At 35.8% G+C, this 19,695-nt stretch overlaps 1 protein-coding gene across 1 annotated transcript in view; it reads right to left on the minus strand.

Annotated features, from left to right (window-relative positions):
* CFAP47 (cilia and flagella associated protein 47) overlaps positions 1-19,695 on the minus strand; it is a 480,485-nt gene that overhangs the window by 35,010 nt on the left and 425,780 nt on the right. The window contains 4 exon segments of the mRNA XM_033201412.1: positions 2,598-2,729; positions 2,732-2,749; positions 5,637-5,731; positions 7,478-7,637. Of these exon segments, the coding sequence (XP_033057303.1) occupies positions 2,598-2,729; positions 2,732-2,749; positions 5,637-5,731; positions 7,478-7,637 (405 nt within the window).

Here is a 19,695-nt window from a genome sequence, read left to right on the forward strand (position 1 = left end):
TAGTTTACAACCTGACAAGAGTACAACTTAAGCAATTTAAAGTAGCAAGAACATGTTAAAATGGTTTATATGTATAAACATTTATTTACCTTCCGTTACAGTTACTGTAACATGAGTTCTGCCCTCTTAATATTTTTTAAGTGCGTTTTAAGTGCACCACACAATATTGTTAACTCTAAGCACTATGTTTTACAACAGATCCCTAGAACTTATGCATTTAGTACAATGGAAACTTTATACCCAATGTTCAACTTCCCATTTCTTCTCCCTTCCAGATCTTAGCAACTATTATTCCATATTATTCTGCTTCTATGAGATTGAGTATTTTAAATTTATCATATTAAATGGTATCATGTAGTTTTGTCTTTCTGTGACTGGCTTATTTCACTTTGGTCCATCCATGATATTGTATATTGTAGAATTTCCTCCTTTTTAAGGCTGAATATTATTTCAAGACGGTATATGCTACATTTTCTTTATCCATTCATCTGTGGACATAAATTTAGGTTGTTTCTATATCTTGGTTATTGTTAATAATGTTACAATGAACATTGGAATACAGACCTCTCTTGGAACTCCCAATTTCAATTTTTTTTTTTTGAATAAATGCCCAGAAGAGCGATTGCTAGATAATAGATAATTCTCTTTTTAATTTTTTGAGGATCTTTCATACTGTTAGACTGTTTTCCATAGCAGATGAACCATTTTGCGTTCCTACCAACAATATTTAAGGGTTCAAATTTCTCCACATCCCTAACAATGCTTTTTTATTTTTTGACATTAGCCATGGTGACAGGTGTGAGGCGATATTTCATTGTGGTTTTGATTTGTATTTTCCTAATTAGTGATATTGAACTTTTTTCATACAGTTTTCACCATTCATATGTCTTTTCTAGAGAAATGTCTATTCAAGTCTTTTGCTTATTTTAAGAATCAGATTATTAGTTTTTTTTTTTTTTTTTTAAGTGAGTTGTAGGAGCTCCTTAAGATTAACCACTTATCAGATATAGGGTTGCAAATATTTTCTACCATTCCACATGTTATCTTTTTACCCTGTTGATTGTTTCCTTTGCTGTGAGGAAGCTTTTAAGTTTAATGTAGTCCTACTTATTTTATTTTATTTTTTGTCTGTGCGTTTGATGTTATATCCATGAAATCATTGCCAAGACCAATGTGTCATGAGAAGACCCTTTGCCAAGCACAGGGTCTTTGGCAAGAGGGTGCCCTAAATCTCCCTAAAGGCTTTGGTAACTCTGGTTTCTCCTGAAGTGCAAGAAACTTTCAATTAGTTTCTGTTGTCTTACGAAGGGAATTATTGCTGAATTGGTGTGTTTGTGGGTGTTTGGAGGGTCTAGAACTCTCTATTTTCCCTTGTTGCTGATACCACTCAGTTTCATATATTTACTTCAAGTAAAACACCACATATTTGAAGAATTAGATAACCTGTTTTAAATTGTTTTGATTTTTTTTTTTTTTTTTTTTGAGATGGAGTCTGGCTGTGTCGCCCAGGCTGGAGTGCAGTGGCGCGATCTCGGCTCACTGCAAGCTCCGCCTCCCGGGTCCATGCCATTCTCCCGCCTCAGCCTCCGAGTAGCTGGGACTACAGGCGCCTGCCACCACGCCTGGCTAATTTTTTGTATTTTTAGTAGAGACGGGGTTTCACCGTGTTAGCCAAGATGGTCTCGATCTCCTGACCTCGTGATCCGCCCGCCTCAGCCTCCCAAAGTGCTGGGATTACAGGCTTGAGCCACCGCGCCTGGCTTTTTAAATTGAGATATTTTATTTTATTTTTTTTGAGATGGAGTCTCTCACTGTTGCCCAGGCTGGAGTGCAGTGGCGCGATCTCGGCTCACTGCAACCTCTGCCTCCCAGGTTCAAGCAATTCTCCTGCCTCAGCCTCCCAAGTAGCTGAGATTACAGGTACCCACCAACACACCTGGCTAATTTTTTATATTGGTACAGCTGGTCTATGGTTGGTAAGGCTGATCTTGAACTCCTGACCTCATGATCCTCCCGCCTTAGCCTCCCAAAGTACTGGGATTACAGGCGTGAGCCACCACGCCTGGCCCAAGATAGTAAATTCTTATATACATATCTGGAATATACAGTAAATACATGGAGCATTACTATTATTACACAAACTTTATTTGGATATTATATCTAATTTATGTTCATTTTCTATTTCTTTAAATAAGAAAATAATTTACTCAAGGTTTTGTTTCTAAATTTAAAGCTGCATTTTATGGCATTATCATATTCCTTAAGTCAGAAAGAAAGAGTAAAAGAAAAAAAATAAAGTTGAGGGGAAGTGGAAACTATAGTTACTACAATTTTCTCTCTCCTCACTATTAATGGAATCACAATCTACATCTTATAAATCTAGTGATAACTGTAACTGTTGTTATTTTTGAGCTACATGAAAACAACACACATAACAACTGCACACACCTTAAGCACTATGTGAATAAGCAGTGAAATGAAAAGTAAATGGACATGGATCTTAATATAATTGCACAATCAGCAACCTGCAATTCATGGAAACTAAGTGTTTCTTTTCTTTTCTTTTCTTTTTTTTTCTACCACCGTAGTTCTCTTACCATTGGGATCCTCACAAAAAGAATGTGAAGTTCTTCTTGGAATCACTAAAACTTCTGTCAGTTCTGGAGTAGGACTAAGTCCGAAAAAACTAGCATTCAGTATGATTTCCACCTTCTCTTCTACCCGCTTCTCGACTGACACTGTATGACAACTACAGGAGAGAAATATTTCCAGTTAATTTGACTTGTAGGTGATATGATCATTCTTGAGATAGAAGAAAATGAACTATGTCATAAAAATAAAACTTCCTTTAATATACTTTGACTTGTCATTGTATCTGGCCATATACACACAGACACACACACATTCATGCAATATCTACATTCATTAACATTCGGGAAGAAAATATGAATATTAAAGACTATGTAAAAATAGCACAGGAAAATAAATCTGTAAGATATATACTAGATTATAAAACATTATATTAGGATATAGAAATTTGATTCAGGAACTGATGTAGTTAGATCTATAACTCAAGGGGCAATTGCAAATGCATGCATTTTTTCCCTTTTGAAATATATGTTCATTGTGATAATACTAAACTTTACTTTTATAACAATACTATAGAAAATGTCTTCAAATAATTTTTAAAAATAAGTTCTGTAACCCTTATTTTGCAATATTTTAAAAATATTTCCTATTAGATTCATTATGTTTTTACATGTATCCTGAAATTCATATTCAAATATTTAAAATTATTTTTGACTTACTTTTAAGTTTATAAAAGTCACCTTTTAAACACATAAAAGTAAAATTATAATGATTTAAAGTTCCAGTTAAATGTGATTACATATTAATTTAATGTACAGAATTAAATATGTATATATAAATATATTTTATATGTATTAAATTCCAATATATATAAATTAAAATGGCTAGGAAAAACTGTACAAGCTTTCCTGGTTATAGCTATATTCAGTATCAAAGCATAAAATCAGAAATTAATGTTATGAAAGTTACAATTAGTATCATGTCACTGGTTGTGTCTTAGAGGTCCTTAGGAAATTAGTGCTCTGGCAATGTATGGATCACTCAATCACAATGAATTCTCATTTCATTGTCTTTACAGTGTGACAGGTAGCAGAGCGTTTTTCCAATTATCTGGCCCAATAGACAGTAGTAGATAAGAATGCACAAAGAGAAAATGTGGCTCAAAGAACAAAAAAGTATCCTGGGTTTGAGAATAACTTGAGTGACAGATACATAAAAAAGAAAAGAAATAATAAACTTTGATAATGATATAGGTGAGCAGGGAAAGCAGTAGGTTATATCTGATATTACTAAGAACAAAAAATGGACTACACAGAAAGTGAATGATATGTACTTATAAAATTATACCCACTTGCCTTTTGAGGGCATGTGTAGATAAAAATAATCACCAGCAAAGATTTTAGATTTTGGGGAAAATGATTTAATAACTAATACACATTCTACTTCTGAACACTAATGCTACTATAGGTTGGGCTAATCTAACACAAGCTATTTACAGAACTCACATTTAATTAAAAAATCAAGTAATTACCAAGAAAAATGACTCAAAGAAAAATGCTCTAGACCGTCTTTGAAGAAAAATTTGCAAGACATCTATGTTTTCGTGTTCTCATAAGCATGGTTTTTGACTAAAAATTTGGCTTTAAACCTTTAATCTGGATAAAATGAATCTGTCTGCAGTAGACATGAGCACAGTATTATTAGCATTCCAACAGAGAACTGTCTAGGGCTTATTATATCACTTTGATCAGATGACTGTGTATTATAAATTTTAAGCAGTTCAGCTCTATGGAAAGTATACAATTAACTACCTTCTGGAAGGAAATAAAAGAAATTTATGACATGTTTGTGAAACATTCTGAAGATAATTTAGAATATTTAAAATATTTATCTATGTGTTGATTTTTAAAAGTCAAGAATAAAAATGTTTCAAGTAAAATAAATGACATTTGTGGTCAAAGGTATTACTATATTTGTGGATTTTTACTCCAGCTCAAATTAAACTACATAAGGAAACATGTAGTCTTGATCTTCCTTTATAACCAGTGTACCTGGGGAAATGCTTTACTTACTTACAAGCAAAACTTACTAGTGTCTCTTCTTTCTAAGTGTGGTGATGTAATTACATCAGTGGAAATCTAACTCTTTTTCATTTACAAAGATTGGTATCGGAGGGAGAAAGATAAAACAAAATTTCAAGACTTATTTCAACTCATCTGTGTTGCTAAAGGGGGAGATCCAGAATAAATATCCCTTTGCTTTGCAGAGCAATTCAGTGCATCTTAGTGATGCAGAATGCCATCTAGAGCCTGGTAAGAGGTTTGGATACTAAGTATCACTAGTGACCTAAGAGAAATTTTGTTTCTTAGGCTGATCCTGGGAAGGAAATGGGAAAATCAAGGAATGCAAAAGAAGTGAGAAGAGTATTGAGGAAAGAGAACACACAGAAACTTTAGAGAAGTCTAGGGTATGTCCAGGCCAAAAAAATAAAAATAAAAATAAAAAAAGGTCAATGAGAAAAAGAAAGGCATTTAAGGGCAGAGATTTTATATTGTGTTTATTGTGGCAAAATAAACCTTCCTGAAAACTTCAGTACATTCTGACTGGTTTGGGGGAACACCATAAAGTTTTATGCTTGAGACAATAATAAAGGGATCTGCATCTCCACAGCATAGTTCTTAGATGAGATTCCGAGTTACACAGAAGCCGAACTAGGATGCATAAAAGTGACTTGAGAGCAAGTATACCCGAGAATCTTACAAATCTAGTGCAGAGCTCTGTGGAATAAAGGAGTCTGAAGTTAATTTCATTTTAATTTTAGCTGATATCTGCATTTCACCAACAGGAAGGCAACAAGAAATAGTGTGGTTTTGTGGAAAACTCATTGGACACATTGGAGAGCATGTTTACGTCATAGAATTCCCACCAGTAGGACTGTTCACATTACTACCTACTTTCTCTGGACTTCAAACAAAGAAGATATGGGAATAGAGAATATCTAAGGTCTGTAAGAATTCTGGCATTCTCTGACTCTAATGTATACCTACTTGGAGGAGATTTAGGAGGTGGTGCTAGTGGGAGTCCAACAATAGGGTATATCCAGTGTATTGCTTGGATTTCTTTGCTGTCGATTCCCATAATACTAATTAGAAATTAAAATATTAAGAGGGAACAAAAGGAGAAAATCCATATTAACAAAAAGCTTATTATTTATTAACTTTATGGTATTTTAGTAAAGCTTGTAAATTTAGACTTTAGTAGAGAGAAACTGATGAAAGAAAGAACATTTTCTGCAAATACCGATTTTATAAACATTTCAAAGCAAACCCTGGGAAATCATCACAAAGCAAACTGTAATGAAACCATCACGAAATATAAGTTAAAATTGAAGAGTTTTTTCCCTACTTTAATGAGAGGTACTACAGCCCTCTTGGGATCTATTCTGTATTGGATGGGCAAAGCACAAAACAAAAACTGCCATGAAGTACAGTACTTCAGAATTTTGTGAGGCATTTACTTTTGGAGGATACTACTTAAAAGAAAAGGGGTTACTTGTCCAAATATTTTAGGTGCATCATACACCACTAGGAGCACAGCACTATTAGAAAACGTTTATAGGCTGGGTATGGTGGCTCATGCCTGTAATCCTAGCAATTTGGAAGGTTGAGGCAGGTGGATCACTTGAGGTCAGGAGTTCAAGGCCAGCCTGGCAAACATGGTGAAAACCCACCTCTACTAAAAATGCAAAAATTAGCCGGGCGTGATGGCACACACCTGTAATCTTGGTTACTTGGGAGGCTGAGGCAGGAGAATTGCTTGAACCTGGGAGGCGAACATTGCAGTGAGTCAAGATCACACCACTGCACTCCAGCCTGGGCAACAGAGTGTGACTTCATCTTAAAAAACTAATTAATTAATTAAAATTTATGATCAGTTTTGAAGTTGGGATTTTTTTCATTCAAATGAAATGCAAGACATTGCAGGCAAGACAGGTTGAGCGTGGGGCTTATGCAAAAGAATAATATCCCATCCTTAGAAGGCCTTCAAGCTTGTTTAATGCATTCCTATAACTGTTTTGAAATTCTCAATAGTTTTTGAACAAACTATTAAGTTTGCTCATTCTCATTTTTCACTGAGAATTACAATTTATGTAGCCAATCTTGACTATAAGAGTGGTGACAATGCATGGTAGAATGGATAGTAATGGGTCCACGGTAAAGAACTGGCAAAAAATGAAGGAAAGAAATACGCACATGTAGGACGAAGTAAAAATTTATTTCTAATTAAGATTTCCAGACTATCATTTAATTAAACTATAAGAACAGAGAACACATTTAGATTTTGCACCATTATTGAATTTTGCTTAATTTCCGGCTAAGCAAGAAAGATACAAGTAACTGGCATTCCGGCAATGGCAGAATACCTCTAGTCATGGCAGTTTCATATGATGGATGTCATATCCACCTGGCACAGTGTGAATTCCAGTATCATGAATTCACTTCACTCAGACAAGCTGTTTTCGGTTGTCCTCCGTATACTGATTACTTATTATGTTAGCAGTCACTATTGTCCATGTCAGAAAGGAGTCCCGTTGTATGTCTCTGACTTTGATTCACTGATAATGATACTTAAGATTAAACTTGTTCATCATCTGAGCTTCAAATCAACCATTAGATATGTATGTATATAAATATATTATTTTCTATACATTATATATATCCATATAACAAATATATTTTCCTCCTCTGAACATATGAATTTCAACAGTTCAGAGAATATAAAATCATGAGCTTGATATTATATATGTATAACATGTAAAAGAAACCTAGCATGTCAGTGGCTGTCAAAATAAAATTACTTTCCTTCAATGTCTTTATTTAAATGTTACCTTTTAGATTCTACATCCAACTCATCAAAATTGTCAATAGGCCAATATTTTCCATTTGCTTTTGTCATCTCAATAATAACCATTGTTTTGTGTAATTTCATAATTTTGGGTATAAATAACAATGAGATATCTACATTTCCTTTAGGAGGCAGTGTAGTTCCTGTAAAACACACAAAAAATAATTTTTAGTGGGGTAAATATTAACAGATGATAATTTTAACAGGAGAAAGTAATCACCTAATTTGATTACTGATTATCAATTTTTAAAAACTGCTTCTAACAAAAAACACAGTATACAAAATTATAAGTTCACTTCACTATTTTACCTTAGATATCATCAACCTTATTTTTTTATTATTATTATACTTTAAGTTCTGGGTTACATGTGCAGAATGTGCAGTTTTGTTACATAGGTATATACATGTCATGGTGGTTTGCTGCTCCCATCAACCCGTCACCTACATTAGGTATTTCTCCTAATGTTATCCCTCCCCTAGCCCCTCACCCCCTGACAGACCCCAGTGTGTGATGTTGCCCTCCCTGTGTCCATGTGTTCTCATTGTTAACTCTCACTTACGAGTGAGAACATGCAGTGTTTGGTTTTCTGATCTTGTGATAGTTTGCTGAGGATGATGGTTTCCAGCTTCATCCATGTCCCTGCAAAGGACATGAACTCATCCTTTTTTATAGCTGCGTAGTATTCCATGGTATATATGTGCCACATAATCCAATCTATCATTGATGGACATTTGGGTTGGTTCCAAGTCTTTGCTATTGTGAATAGTGCTGCAATAAACATACATGTGCATGTGTCTTTATCACAGAATGATTTATAATCCTTTGGGTCAAATGGTATTTCTACTTCTAGATCCTTGAGGAATAGCCACACTGTCTTCCACAATGGTTGAATTTACACTCCCAACGGTGTAAAAGTGTTCCTATTTTTCCACAACCTCTCCAGCATCTGTTGCTTTTTGACTTTTTAATGATTGCCATTCTAACTGGAATGAGATGATATCTCATTGTGGTTTTGATTTGCATTTCTCTAATGACCAGTGATGATGAGCATTTTTTCATATGTCTGTTGGCTGCATAAATGCCTTCTTTTGAGAAGTGTCTGTTCATATCCTTTGCCCATTTTTTGATGTGGTGGTTTTTTTTTTTTTCTCGTAAATTTAAGTTCTTTGTAGATTCTGGATATTAGCCCTTTGTCAGATGGATAGATTGCAAAAACTTTCTCCCATTATGTAGGTTGCCTGTTCACTCTGATGATAGTTTCTTCTGATGTGCAGAAACTCTTTAGTTTAATTAGATTCCATTTGTCAATTTTGGCTTTTGTTGCCATTGCTTTTGGTATTTTAGGCAGGAAGCCTTTGACCATGCGTATGTCCTAAATGGCATTGCCCAGGTTTTCTTCTAGGACTTTTATGGTCCTAGGTCTTAAGTTTAAGTCTTTTTAAAAGACATATTTTCCTGAAGTAAGAAGTTTCTCCTGAAGATGCCAGAAGAACTGAAGAAATGTTGAAAGTGATGGCTGAAGTTTCCCAGAGTGATAAAAGAACCAGAAAACCCATGAGTCTTTTTCATATCTGACCACATTTTTCAGAGGATAAAGTACAGCAAGTTTTGATCCTTTATTTTCTCATATGTTTCTCTAGACTACAATAGGTGCAAGTCTTTTCTAAGAGCCCCCAAATTGCTGCCACTAAAAGCTGTTAATTTATTTAGCTGATCCATGAGGAAAGCCAAAGCTTATCTGTGAAAGAAAGGGTCATCTTCTCCTAGTTGTGAAAACCAGAAGACAGAAAAACTGACAGCATTTTCTTGCGGTCCGATGGATTAGAATTTTTCAACTTTTACTATGCATAAGAATCACATGAGAAACTTGATAGACATGGAACCTGCAGAGCCTCATCCCCAGAGATTCTGATTTATTTAGGCTGAACTAGGGCCCAGGAAGCTGTACGATTAAGTAGCACCTTATAGGATCCAAAGGCAGATGGTCATGAGATCTTATTTAAAAAAAAAAAAAAAAAAAGTTACCTCTTGGACAAGTTTCCAGAGGTATGAAGAATGTTAAGCTTCGGGCCATTTGTAACAGCGAGGGTTTCCAAGCCTATAAATGTCTACTTTTATTTAGAAAAGTAACACTGCTTTACAAGATAATAGAGGATTATTGACTACACTCATTTTTTATTCTGTTGTAAGACAGATGATAATCAGTCATTTTTCTCAAAGAAAATTATTTTATTAAACTCTTAAAAACATCACAAATGGAAATTAAAAATGGCCCCTTTGCAAAACTTTCCAACTGAAAATTCTTGTAAATTTTCAAATTTTAAATTTTATTCCTTGAGGAAATTAAAACATTCTAAGGCCTAGTAACATTGTTAATAATAATAATTAATATAATTAATAGTTAATATTTGTTGAGTATTGACTATATTCAGGCTCTGTGCTAAGCATTTTTTTTTTTTATTTTATTTAAGTTCTAGGGTACATGTGCATAACGTGCAGGTTTGTTACATATGTATACTTATGCCATGTTGGTGTGCTGCACCCATCAACTCGTCAGCACCCATCAATTCATCATTTATATCATGTATAACTCCCCAATGCAATCCCTCCCTCCTCCCCCCTCCCCATGATAGGCCCCAGTGTGTGATGTTCCCCTTTCCGAGTCCAAGTGATCTCATTGTTCAGTTCCCACCTATGAGTGAGAACATGCGGTGTTTGGTTTTCTCTTCTTGTGATAGTTTGCTAAGAATGATGGTTTCCAGCTGCATCCATGTCCCTACAAAGGACGCAAACTCATCCTTTTTCATGGCTGCATAGTATTCCATGGTGTATATGTGCCACATTTTCTTAATCCAGTCTGTCACAGATGGACATTTGGGTTGATTCCAAGTCTTTGCTATTGTGAATAGTGCCGCAATAAACATACGTGTGCATGTGTCTTTGTAGTAGAGTAATTATAATCCTTTGGGTATATACCCAGTAGTGGGATGGCTGGGTCATATGGTACATCTAGTTCTAGATCCTTGAGGAATCGCCATACTGTTTTCCACAATGGTTGAACTAGTTTACAATCCCACCAACAGTGTAAAAGTGTTCCTATTTCTCCACATCCTCTCCAACACCTGTTGTTTCCTGACTTCTTAATGATTGCCATTCTAACTGGTGTGAGATGGTATCTCATTGTGGTTTTGATTTGCATTTCTCTGATGGCCAGTGATGATGAGCATTTTTTCATGTGTCTGTTGGCTGTATTATACAATTTATTTCTCAGAAAACCACCATAAATTAAGTGCTTTTACGTTTCTCATTTTAGACGTGAACAAATTGACACAATGTAGTTAAATAACTCTCCCAAGGTCCCCTTGAAAGACTGTGTTGTTTATTAAGATATCTAAACCAGGGGTCCCCAACCCTCAGGCGGTGGACCAGTAAGAGTCTGTGACCTGTTAGGAACTGGGTCGCACAGCAGGAGGTGAGCAGCAGGTGGGTGAGCATTACCACTTGAGCTCTGCCTCCTGTTAGATCAGCGGCTGCGTTAGATTCTCATAGGAGAGTGAGCCCTGTTGTGAACTGCACAAGTGTGGGATCTAGGTTGCAGGCTGCTTATGAGAATCTAACTAATGCTGATGATCTGAGGCAGAACAGTCTCATTCCGAAAATCTCCCCCGACCCTGTCTGCATCTGTGGAAAAATTGTCTTTCATGAAACCGATCCCTGGTGCCACAGAGCTTGGGGACTGCTGATCTAAACAAAGTCAATTATCTTCAATTTTGTTTTTATGAGTTCTATATTTTCATGAATCGTTGTATGAAATAGATAAAGTTAATTAACATAAACGCACTTCCTAAAAAACTGTTATACATTATGAAGGTCATTACATTTTGTACACACAGAGATATTTGCAAGAAGTTGTAAAATATATTTGAACCCAACCTACTCTTTTGTTTTTGACTAGTATTTTTATTGTGGTTCTCAGTTATTCTTAGTACAATAACATAGATTTTCTATTGTGACTTTAAATCTACAAACCTCCCTTCAAGGTAATGAAAGAGTAAGCTAGATGACTGTATATTTCACAGGTCATAAGTGCAAACGTTATTAAGAGTATAGTTTATGGAGATTTCATTATGTTTAATTTCAGGGAAACTATGGATTAATTCATTTTAAAATATGTTTGGATAACAACAGCAAAGGCTAACTCAAATCAACCATGCATGCATCCCCAAGGAGATAAAGTTTAGAAATTATAACTTAGCCTTACGCAAGATTACATTATTACAAAAAAAATTATATTACCAGTAAAAATAAATCTAGGCTTTTAGACAGTGAAGATAGTGCAAGAAGTCACGACAGATAAAAAAAAGAGTAGCTCATTACTTACACCATGATTTCTTTTAACGTTTAAATTGAAAGTATAGAAAGATGATGCCATGACAAACATGCCCATTTTATTAAAAATCTAGTACCCCATTTGCGGTTGTAACTTTCTTACCAAGCCTACAAGTAGAACTGAAGTTCATTATTGAATTCACCACAGGTGTCTTTGGCTATTATTATACCCTTGGATGGATAAGAACCACTCTGTAATGCTGTTAACGTCCAAGAAATCACTGAAAATTAACATTGAAAAGAACTCTGAGAATGTATCAAGTTCATTTTTCATTTCATAAATTAGTTTTATTTTATATGGTTTTCCCATTGCCCTACTAATACTTTGACTATGGACAGGAAAGCTGTTCTTCCTTCTAATTAAAAATCTATCGTTGACAGGCATTTGGGCTGCTTCCAAGTCTTTGCTATTGTAAATAGTGCTGCAATAAACATACGTGAGCATATGTCTTTAGAGTAGAATGATTTATAATCATTCAGGTGTATATCCAGTAATGGGATTGCTAGGTCAAATGGTATTTCTGGTTCTAGATCCTTGAGGAATCCCCAACTGTCTTCCACAATGGTTGAACTAATTTACACTCCCACCAACAGTGTAAAAGTTTTCGTATTCCTCCACATCCTTGCCAGCATCTGTTGTTTCCTGACTTTTTAATGATCGGCATTCTAACTGGCATAAGATGGTATCTCATTGTGATATTGATTTGTATTTCTCTAATGACCAGTGATGATGAGCTTTTTTTAAAAATATGTTTGGTGGCTGCATCAATGTCTTCTTTTGAGAAGTGTCTGTTCATCTCCTTCACCCACTTTTTGATGGAGCTGTTTTTTTTCTTGTAAATTTATTTAAGTTCCTTATAGATTCTGGATATTAGGATGGAATACTGTCAGATGGAATACTGACCATGGAATATTATGCAGCCACAAAAAAGAATGAGTTCATGTCTTTTGCAGGGACATGGATGAAGCTGGAAACTATTATTCTAAGCAAACTAACACAGGAACAGAAAGCCAAACACTGCATGTTCTCCCTCATAAGTGGGAGTTGAACAATGAGAACACATGGACACAGGGAGGAGAACATCACACACAAGGGCCTGTCAGGGGGTGGGGAAAAAGGGGAGGGAGATCATTAGGACAAATATCTAATGCATGTGGGGCTTAAAACCTAGATGACAGTTGATAGGTGCAGCAAACAACCACATCACGGCACATGTATACCTATGTAACGAACCTGCATGTTCAGCACATGTATCCCAGAACTTAAATTTAAAAAAAGAAACACCATGAATTACATATCAACAACAAAAAATCTACCCATGTTTTCTTCTAATACTTGCATGTTTTCATTTTTATAGTTAAATATTTGATACATTTGTAATTTAAATATGTCTGAAGTGAAGAATTTATCTAACGTTATTGATCTTTGAACATGGAACTAATTATCAAAAAACACACTTATTAAAAGAGTACGAATTTGAAATGCTAGCTTCATAGCATTTCCATATATATTTGGGTTTATTTCAGGATTTCCAAGAAGTTTGCTTTGGTCTTCTGTCACTTCATGTGTAAGTATCACATTGTGTCAATTATAGATGCTCTATTTTCTAGTAAGACTAACTGCCTTCTTTCCCAGCTCATTTTTTAAAATAACATTTAAAATTTGCAATGAACGGTTAGCTCCAGGGAGCAGACTGGGGTGGGGGAACAAATGGTATTTTTAATGCCATCCCCCTACATTTATATATCAGTTTAGGAATATTGAAAATTTTTGTCCATCCATACCTACCCAAGAAGAAAAACATACTGTTTATGAGTTCCAACCTTATTGTATAAAGTGTTTCTAGGTTCTTGGAATAGGTTTTCAGCTAGTCTTAGTTTTCAGTGCTACTAGAAGTTAAACACATCTTCATATGTGTTTACCAGGAAGCTGGAAATAATTACATCAGTTGTATGTATCTTCTGACTGGGAAATCTAGCTAGTATAATGATTGTATTTATTAGATTAAGTAATCTAATAAAACATATTATAAACTCAAAATGCTTGAGCTTTTTTCTTTTTTTATCCATTTCCATATGGTAACTACAAAATTTAACTACAGATAGATTTATTATTTTCCGTTACAGTCATCATTCTTAAAGTTTAACAGTACTAAGCATCTGGGGAAAATATGCATATTTAATTTACATAATTTATTTTACACATGTATACATATTTTAAAAGAGTTATACATTATTTTTAGAATTTCAGAAACCCTGATAATAAATCATGTTTAGTATCTCAGGAATACTAAAAATAATGACATTATTATTATTAATATTTGTGCTTTGCTTTCAAAATCTACTATAGCCCGATTACAATTAGCACTCAAATTTTATTTCATGTATATTTAAAACTGCTATTTTGATTGTTCTTTTCATTAAAGGTGTTAGAAATTTTTACCCTTTGAACTCCTATTTGAAATATGGAAATGAGGTTTTCTGTCTTTTTTTTCTTTTTTTGACACGGAGTCTTGGTGTCTCCTACGCTGGAGTGCAGTGGTGCAATCTCCGCTAACTGCAAGCTCCGCCTCCCGGATTCACTCCATTCTCTTGCCTCAGCCTCCGGCGTAGCTGGGACTACAGGCGCCCGCCAGCATGCCCAGCTAATTTTTAGTATTTTTCGTAGAGACGGGGTTTCACCGTGTTAGCCAGGATGGTCTCGATCTCCTGACCTTGTAATCCACCCGCCTCGGTCTCCCAAAGTGCTGGGATTACAGGCGTGAGCCACCGCGCCAGGCAGGTTTTCTGTCTTTCAAGAAATTTTTTTCAAGACAGTAAAGTGAACATAACCCTAATTTTAGTAATAAAATTGTTTCATCTTGGGCAATTCATTTTTCATTACTTTAGTTGTATTACATTTCTGCTCCTGTTTTTTAATAAACTGTGCACAATTTCTAATAATTACTGTGGCATTAGAAATGGCCCATGTCAGATAATTCAAGAGACACTAAGAAATATCCTAGCACCGGCCAGGCGCAGTGGCTCACGCCTGTAATCCCAGCTCTTTGGGAGGCCGAGGAGGGCGGATCACAAGGTTAGGATATCAAGACCATCCTGGCCAGCATGGTGAAACCCTGTCTCTACTAAAAATAAAAAAAAACTATCTGGGTGTGGCCGTGCACGCCTGTAGTCCCAGCTACTCAGGAGGCTGAGGCAGGAGAATTGCTTGAACCTGGGAGGCAGAGGCTGCAGTGAGCCGAGATCGCATCACTGCACTCTAGTCTGGCGACAGGACAAGACTCCATCTCAAAAAATAAAAAAGAGAAATATACTCGCACCATAAATAGTACTATTATTTTTGTTATAGTGGTTTATTTTAAATAAGAATTCAAGTTTTTTATTTTTAATTCAGAATACTTATTTTTATTTTTGAAACAAAGTGATCAAGAATGTGACTTTTCATTAACCATTTTCAAACATAAAATTGATGTATTTTTCCATATGAGTACTTCGTATTTCCAGTAGCTATTTTTTTTAATAAAAATAGAACGTAATTACTCTACTGGTGGTTTGAAGGAGAGTCCCATCCTGTGACTGGTTCTTCTGAGATGTTAGGGGCTGAATTGTGCCCCCAACATAAAATTCATATGTTGAAACCTTATCCCCAGTACTTCTTAATGTAATTGTATTTGGAAGTTAGGCCTTTAAAGAGTTGATTAAGTGAAAATTAGGTTATTAGTGTGGGCTCTAATCCAATATTACTGGTGACCTTATAAGAAGATAAAATTTGAACACAGAGAGACACTGGGGGCAAATGCACTGATAAAAGACCACATGAAGACACAGCTTGCCCAGGAAAGAGGCCTCAGAAGAAATCAAACCTGCTGACACCTTGACATTGGACTTGTAGCCTATAGAACTGTGAGAAAGAAAATTTCATTTAAGTCACTCAGTCTGCAGCATTTTGTTATGGCAGCCCTAGCAAACTAATTCATGAGATTATCTTTTCTTTTTATATATTATCCCAGAGTCTCTGGCATGGATGTCATTAAATTTACTTACAGAGATTCTAACTTCTTGCACTCAAAACATAAGGCAGATAGGAAACATCATCTGACTGCCATTTGGTTGCTATGATGATGGAAAAGCTAGGGATGAACCATTCTCCCTTTCCTACCTATACCCCCTTGACCCAATGGAAGTATCTACTGAATAGTGAGAAGGGCATTTAAGGGATTACATTTTTCTCCGGAAGAATTAGACACTGTTGTTGTTTTACCCTGTTAACCTTTCATAGAGCTAGCTAATGTCTGATTTAATAGAAGGTTATCCAAAGTAGACACTGTCAAAGGAAATAGTATAGAAAAAAGGAAGCATAAGTAGAAGGTCATATGACTCGTACATGCAACTGGGGTAGAAACACAAATCCATGCTTCTTAGAAACATTTTCAGTTTGAGACATGACATAATGCTTTTTAAGTAGGTTTTGGGGTTATTTAGTGCAAATATGATTGCTAAGGTAAACTTTACAACATGAGCTAAGTACCTGTGAGTTAAAGTTTTATGTTTTCTTTTTAAGAATATATTAGCACAAATAAGAAAATTATACTTAAAGCAAAAATTGCTTTTACTGTGAACACTTCACTGCTGGCTCAAAATGAATGAACAATCCATTATCGGAGACTGTTGATAGGAGGCACAATGAAGGAGAAAGTTTCCTGACATTGAGGACTGTCAAGCACACGTTGTATAACCACGGACATTTATAATAGGAAGGGTTTCTGGCTTTACACGTGTGTTTAGAATAGAATATCTTAATGCTTCTTCCATCCCTATTACTCTATGATAACATTTTTCTTTATATGTTGCAAAAACAACTAAGATTTTAAAAATTATTAAGAAACTGTATATTTTTATAGGAAACTAGCTGGTTTTAATTTTAATTAAATTACCCACAGATAATTTTAAGATAAAATAATGTCTCCTACGATTACTACTATAACTAATATATCTTATTGATCAATCATCATGTCTTCCTCTTCCTCTGCACTGTACTAAGAGAAGTTTAATTCTGTGCTCAATGACTCATTATTTCTGGGAAATTAGGAAAGTTATTTATATTTATAAGTGAGATTTTCTTCATATAAAAAAGGAAGGTAATATAACATACACACCAAGGTTTTGTTATGGCAAGGGTACAACCCCAGGCCTGTCTAGATAATTCCATTTTGTGCAATATGGTTTTTATTCTACATTACTTTATTCTTCTGTTTAATCGTTTAGAAAATACTTATGTGTTGTGCATTATAATAAACACTGAGGATAAAATATTAAAGAAAACACATCTCCTGTTTTCTTGAGTCAGAGATTCCAGAATGTGTTGACAAGTGAGAATAGACATTAACAGATAAATAAAATGTATAATACTTATGGTGTTACATAAAACAGTTAAAGGTTAGAGAGTGAAATCAACATTAATACAGGGTGTTCCAGAAAGGTCTCTGTGATAAGGTGTCACTTGAGCAGAGCACCTAAAGAAGTTTGAGAAGCCTCATAGATATCTGTAGGGGGAATATTGAGATAGCTGGTGGATATATGAGTCTGGATTTAAAGGAGAGGTTGAGACTGGGGCTATCAATTTAGAAGGTGATATTTCATGTGTGAATAAATGAGATCCCATCAGAAAGGAATGTGGATAGAAATAAAAAGAGAAGATAGCTTCCAGGAAATTAGGGGGGCAGGAACAGCAAAGGAGAATGAGCAGGGCTCACTAAAGAAATAGAAGAATAAAGGGAGAATTGATTCCTGGAGATCAACTGTTGCCAAAACAGTGAGAGATCAAGTGTGTCAAGTAGTGCTCATGCATTGAACAAGATGAGGACTGCATATGACGGAGAATTATGGCATGTTAGGTTACTAGTTAATTAAAAGGGCAGTATTAGAGAGTAAAAGAGAATGATGGTGAATAAAACCGGATTAGCTTGGCTGAGATAATGATATAAGAAGTGAGGGCAGTAAATACAGTCAGCTTTCAAATAGTTTTGCTCTCAAGGAGGATCAGAGAAATGGGATGACAGTGATAGGGTCAGGGGATAAAGAGTAGTATGACTTTTAAACTGAGGGCTATTGTAACATGCGTATTCTGATAAGAAAATCCATTAAAAATGTATTATGGAAGGTTGGGTTATGAGTGGTGGCTCACGCCTGTAATCCCAGCACTTTGGGAGGCTGATGCGGATGAATCACAAGTTCAGGAGATCGAGACCATCCTGGCTAACATGGTGAAACCCCATCTCTACTAAAAATACAAAAAAATTAGCCGGGCGTGGCGGCATGTGCCTGTAGTCCCAGCTGCTGGGGAGGCTGAGGCAGGAGAATGGCCTGAACCCGGGAGGTGGACCTTGCAGTGAGCCGAGATTGCGCCACTGCACTCCAGCCTGGGTGACAAAGCAAGACTCCGTCTCAAAAAAAAAAAAAAAAAAAAAAGTATTATGGAAAACAGAGGAGAAAATTTGACAGCTTCACTTGATTGAGTAGGTACTGGATTCAGTAAACTGGTGGAGGACTAGCCAATAAGAGCACAGAGTCCTTTTTTGATGTAATGTGACGGAAGGCAAGGCACATGGATGCACATAAAATTAAACCGATCTATTAATGTGTAATGACAGAAACAGACAATTTGCCTCTGTTTTGCCTCTATATTCCTAATAAGATAGGAGGAGTATCAGTGAGAAAAGGGGCAGAAGCGTTACATGTCACTAGCAGTCTTCAGGTTTCAATTAGCTGTAGGAAATTTTACTATAGCAAATTTCAATAAAGGAAAATGACGTCCCATTGCAAGTTCATCACTCACACCCATTTTACCTATTTATCGACCTCCCTTTCTCTCTACTATCTATATATATCCACCTACTAATCTATCTCTTGTAAAGGCCTGGTATTCATAACTCCTAAGCAGGTATTAGTCCTCTTTTTGTTATAATATTTACCTGTATTTCTGAATTGAAGGAAACTGCATAAAATGACAGAAAAGAGAAATGACACTGTGCTTTGTGTTCCATTTAATAAAACCGGACACTTACAAGTGATTTTAATAGATTCACTTTCTGCTCTCTTCATAGAAATAGTCTGGTGGTATAAATAGGTCTAAATTTCAGGTTATAGACTTTTTTTTTTTTTTTTTTGAGACGGAGTCTTGCTCTGCCGCCCAGGCTGGAGTGCAGTGGCCGGCTCTCAGCTCACTGCAAGCTCCGCCTCCCGGTTCACGCCATTCTCCTGTCTCAGCCTCCCGAGTAGCTGGGACTACAGGCGCCCGCCTCGTCGCCCGGCTAGTTTTTTGTATTTTTTAGTAGAGACGGGGTTTCACCGTATTAGCCAGGATGGTCTCGATCTCCTGACCTCGTGATTCGCCCGTCTCGGCCTCCCAAAGTGCTGGGATTACAGGCTTGAGCCACCGCGCCCGGCCGACTTTTTTTTTTTTAAAATGCACGCTCCCAGGCATCTTTGCATAATGAGAGTTCCAACTCTGTGTTTTTCAATAAAATCAGCAGCTTCACTGACTAGCTAGGAAACCTACATGCTTTATGCTATAAATCATAATTACAAATCGATATAATTGAAACCTGAGCTAAGTTGGGTGGAAAACTGAATATTTGACATAGTAGGGAAGAAGGTTTATTTTAAAATGTGAAACCATGCTTAGCTGCCAATGTAATTTGATAAACTTCCATGACAATTATCTGGAGATCCTGGCATGCTTTATGTAAAGCAGCAGTAAACATCATCATATGTCGCTAAACACTGGGTTCTTGAAGACCTTTTCCAATTTA

This window comes from Trachypithecus francoisi, unplaced genomic scaffold (genome assembly GCF_009764315.1).
Source record: "Trachypithecus francoisi isolate TF-2019V2 unplaced genomic scaffold, Tfra_2.0 Lachesis_group6, whole genome shotgun sequence".
In the NCBI taxonomy this organism is placed as follows: domain Eukaryota; kingdom Metazoa; phylum Chordata; class Mammalia; order Primates; family Cercopithecidae; genus Trachypithecus; species Trachypithecus francoisi.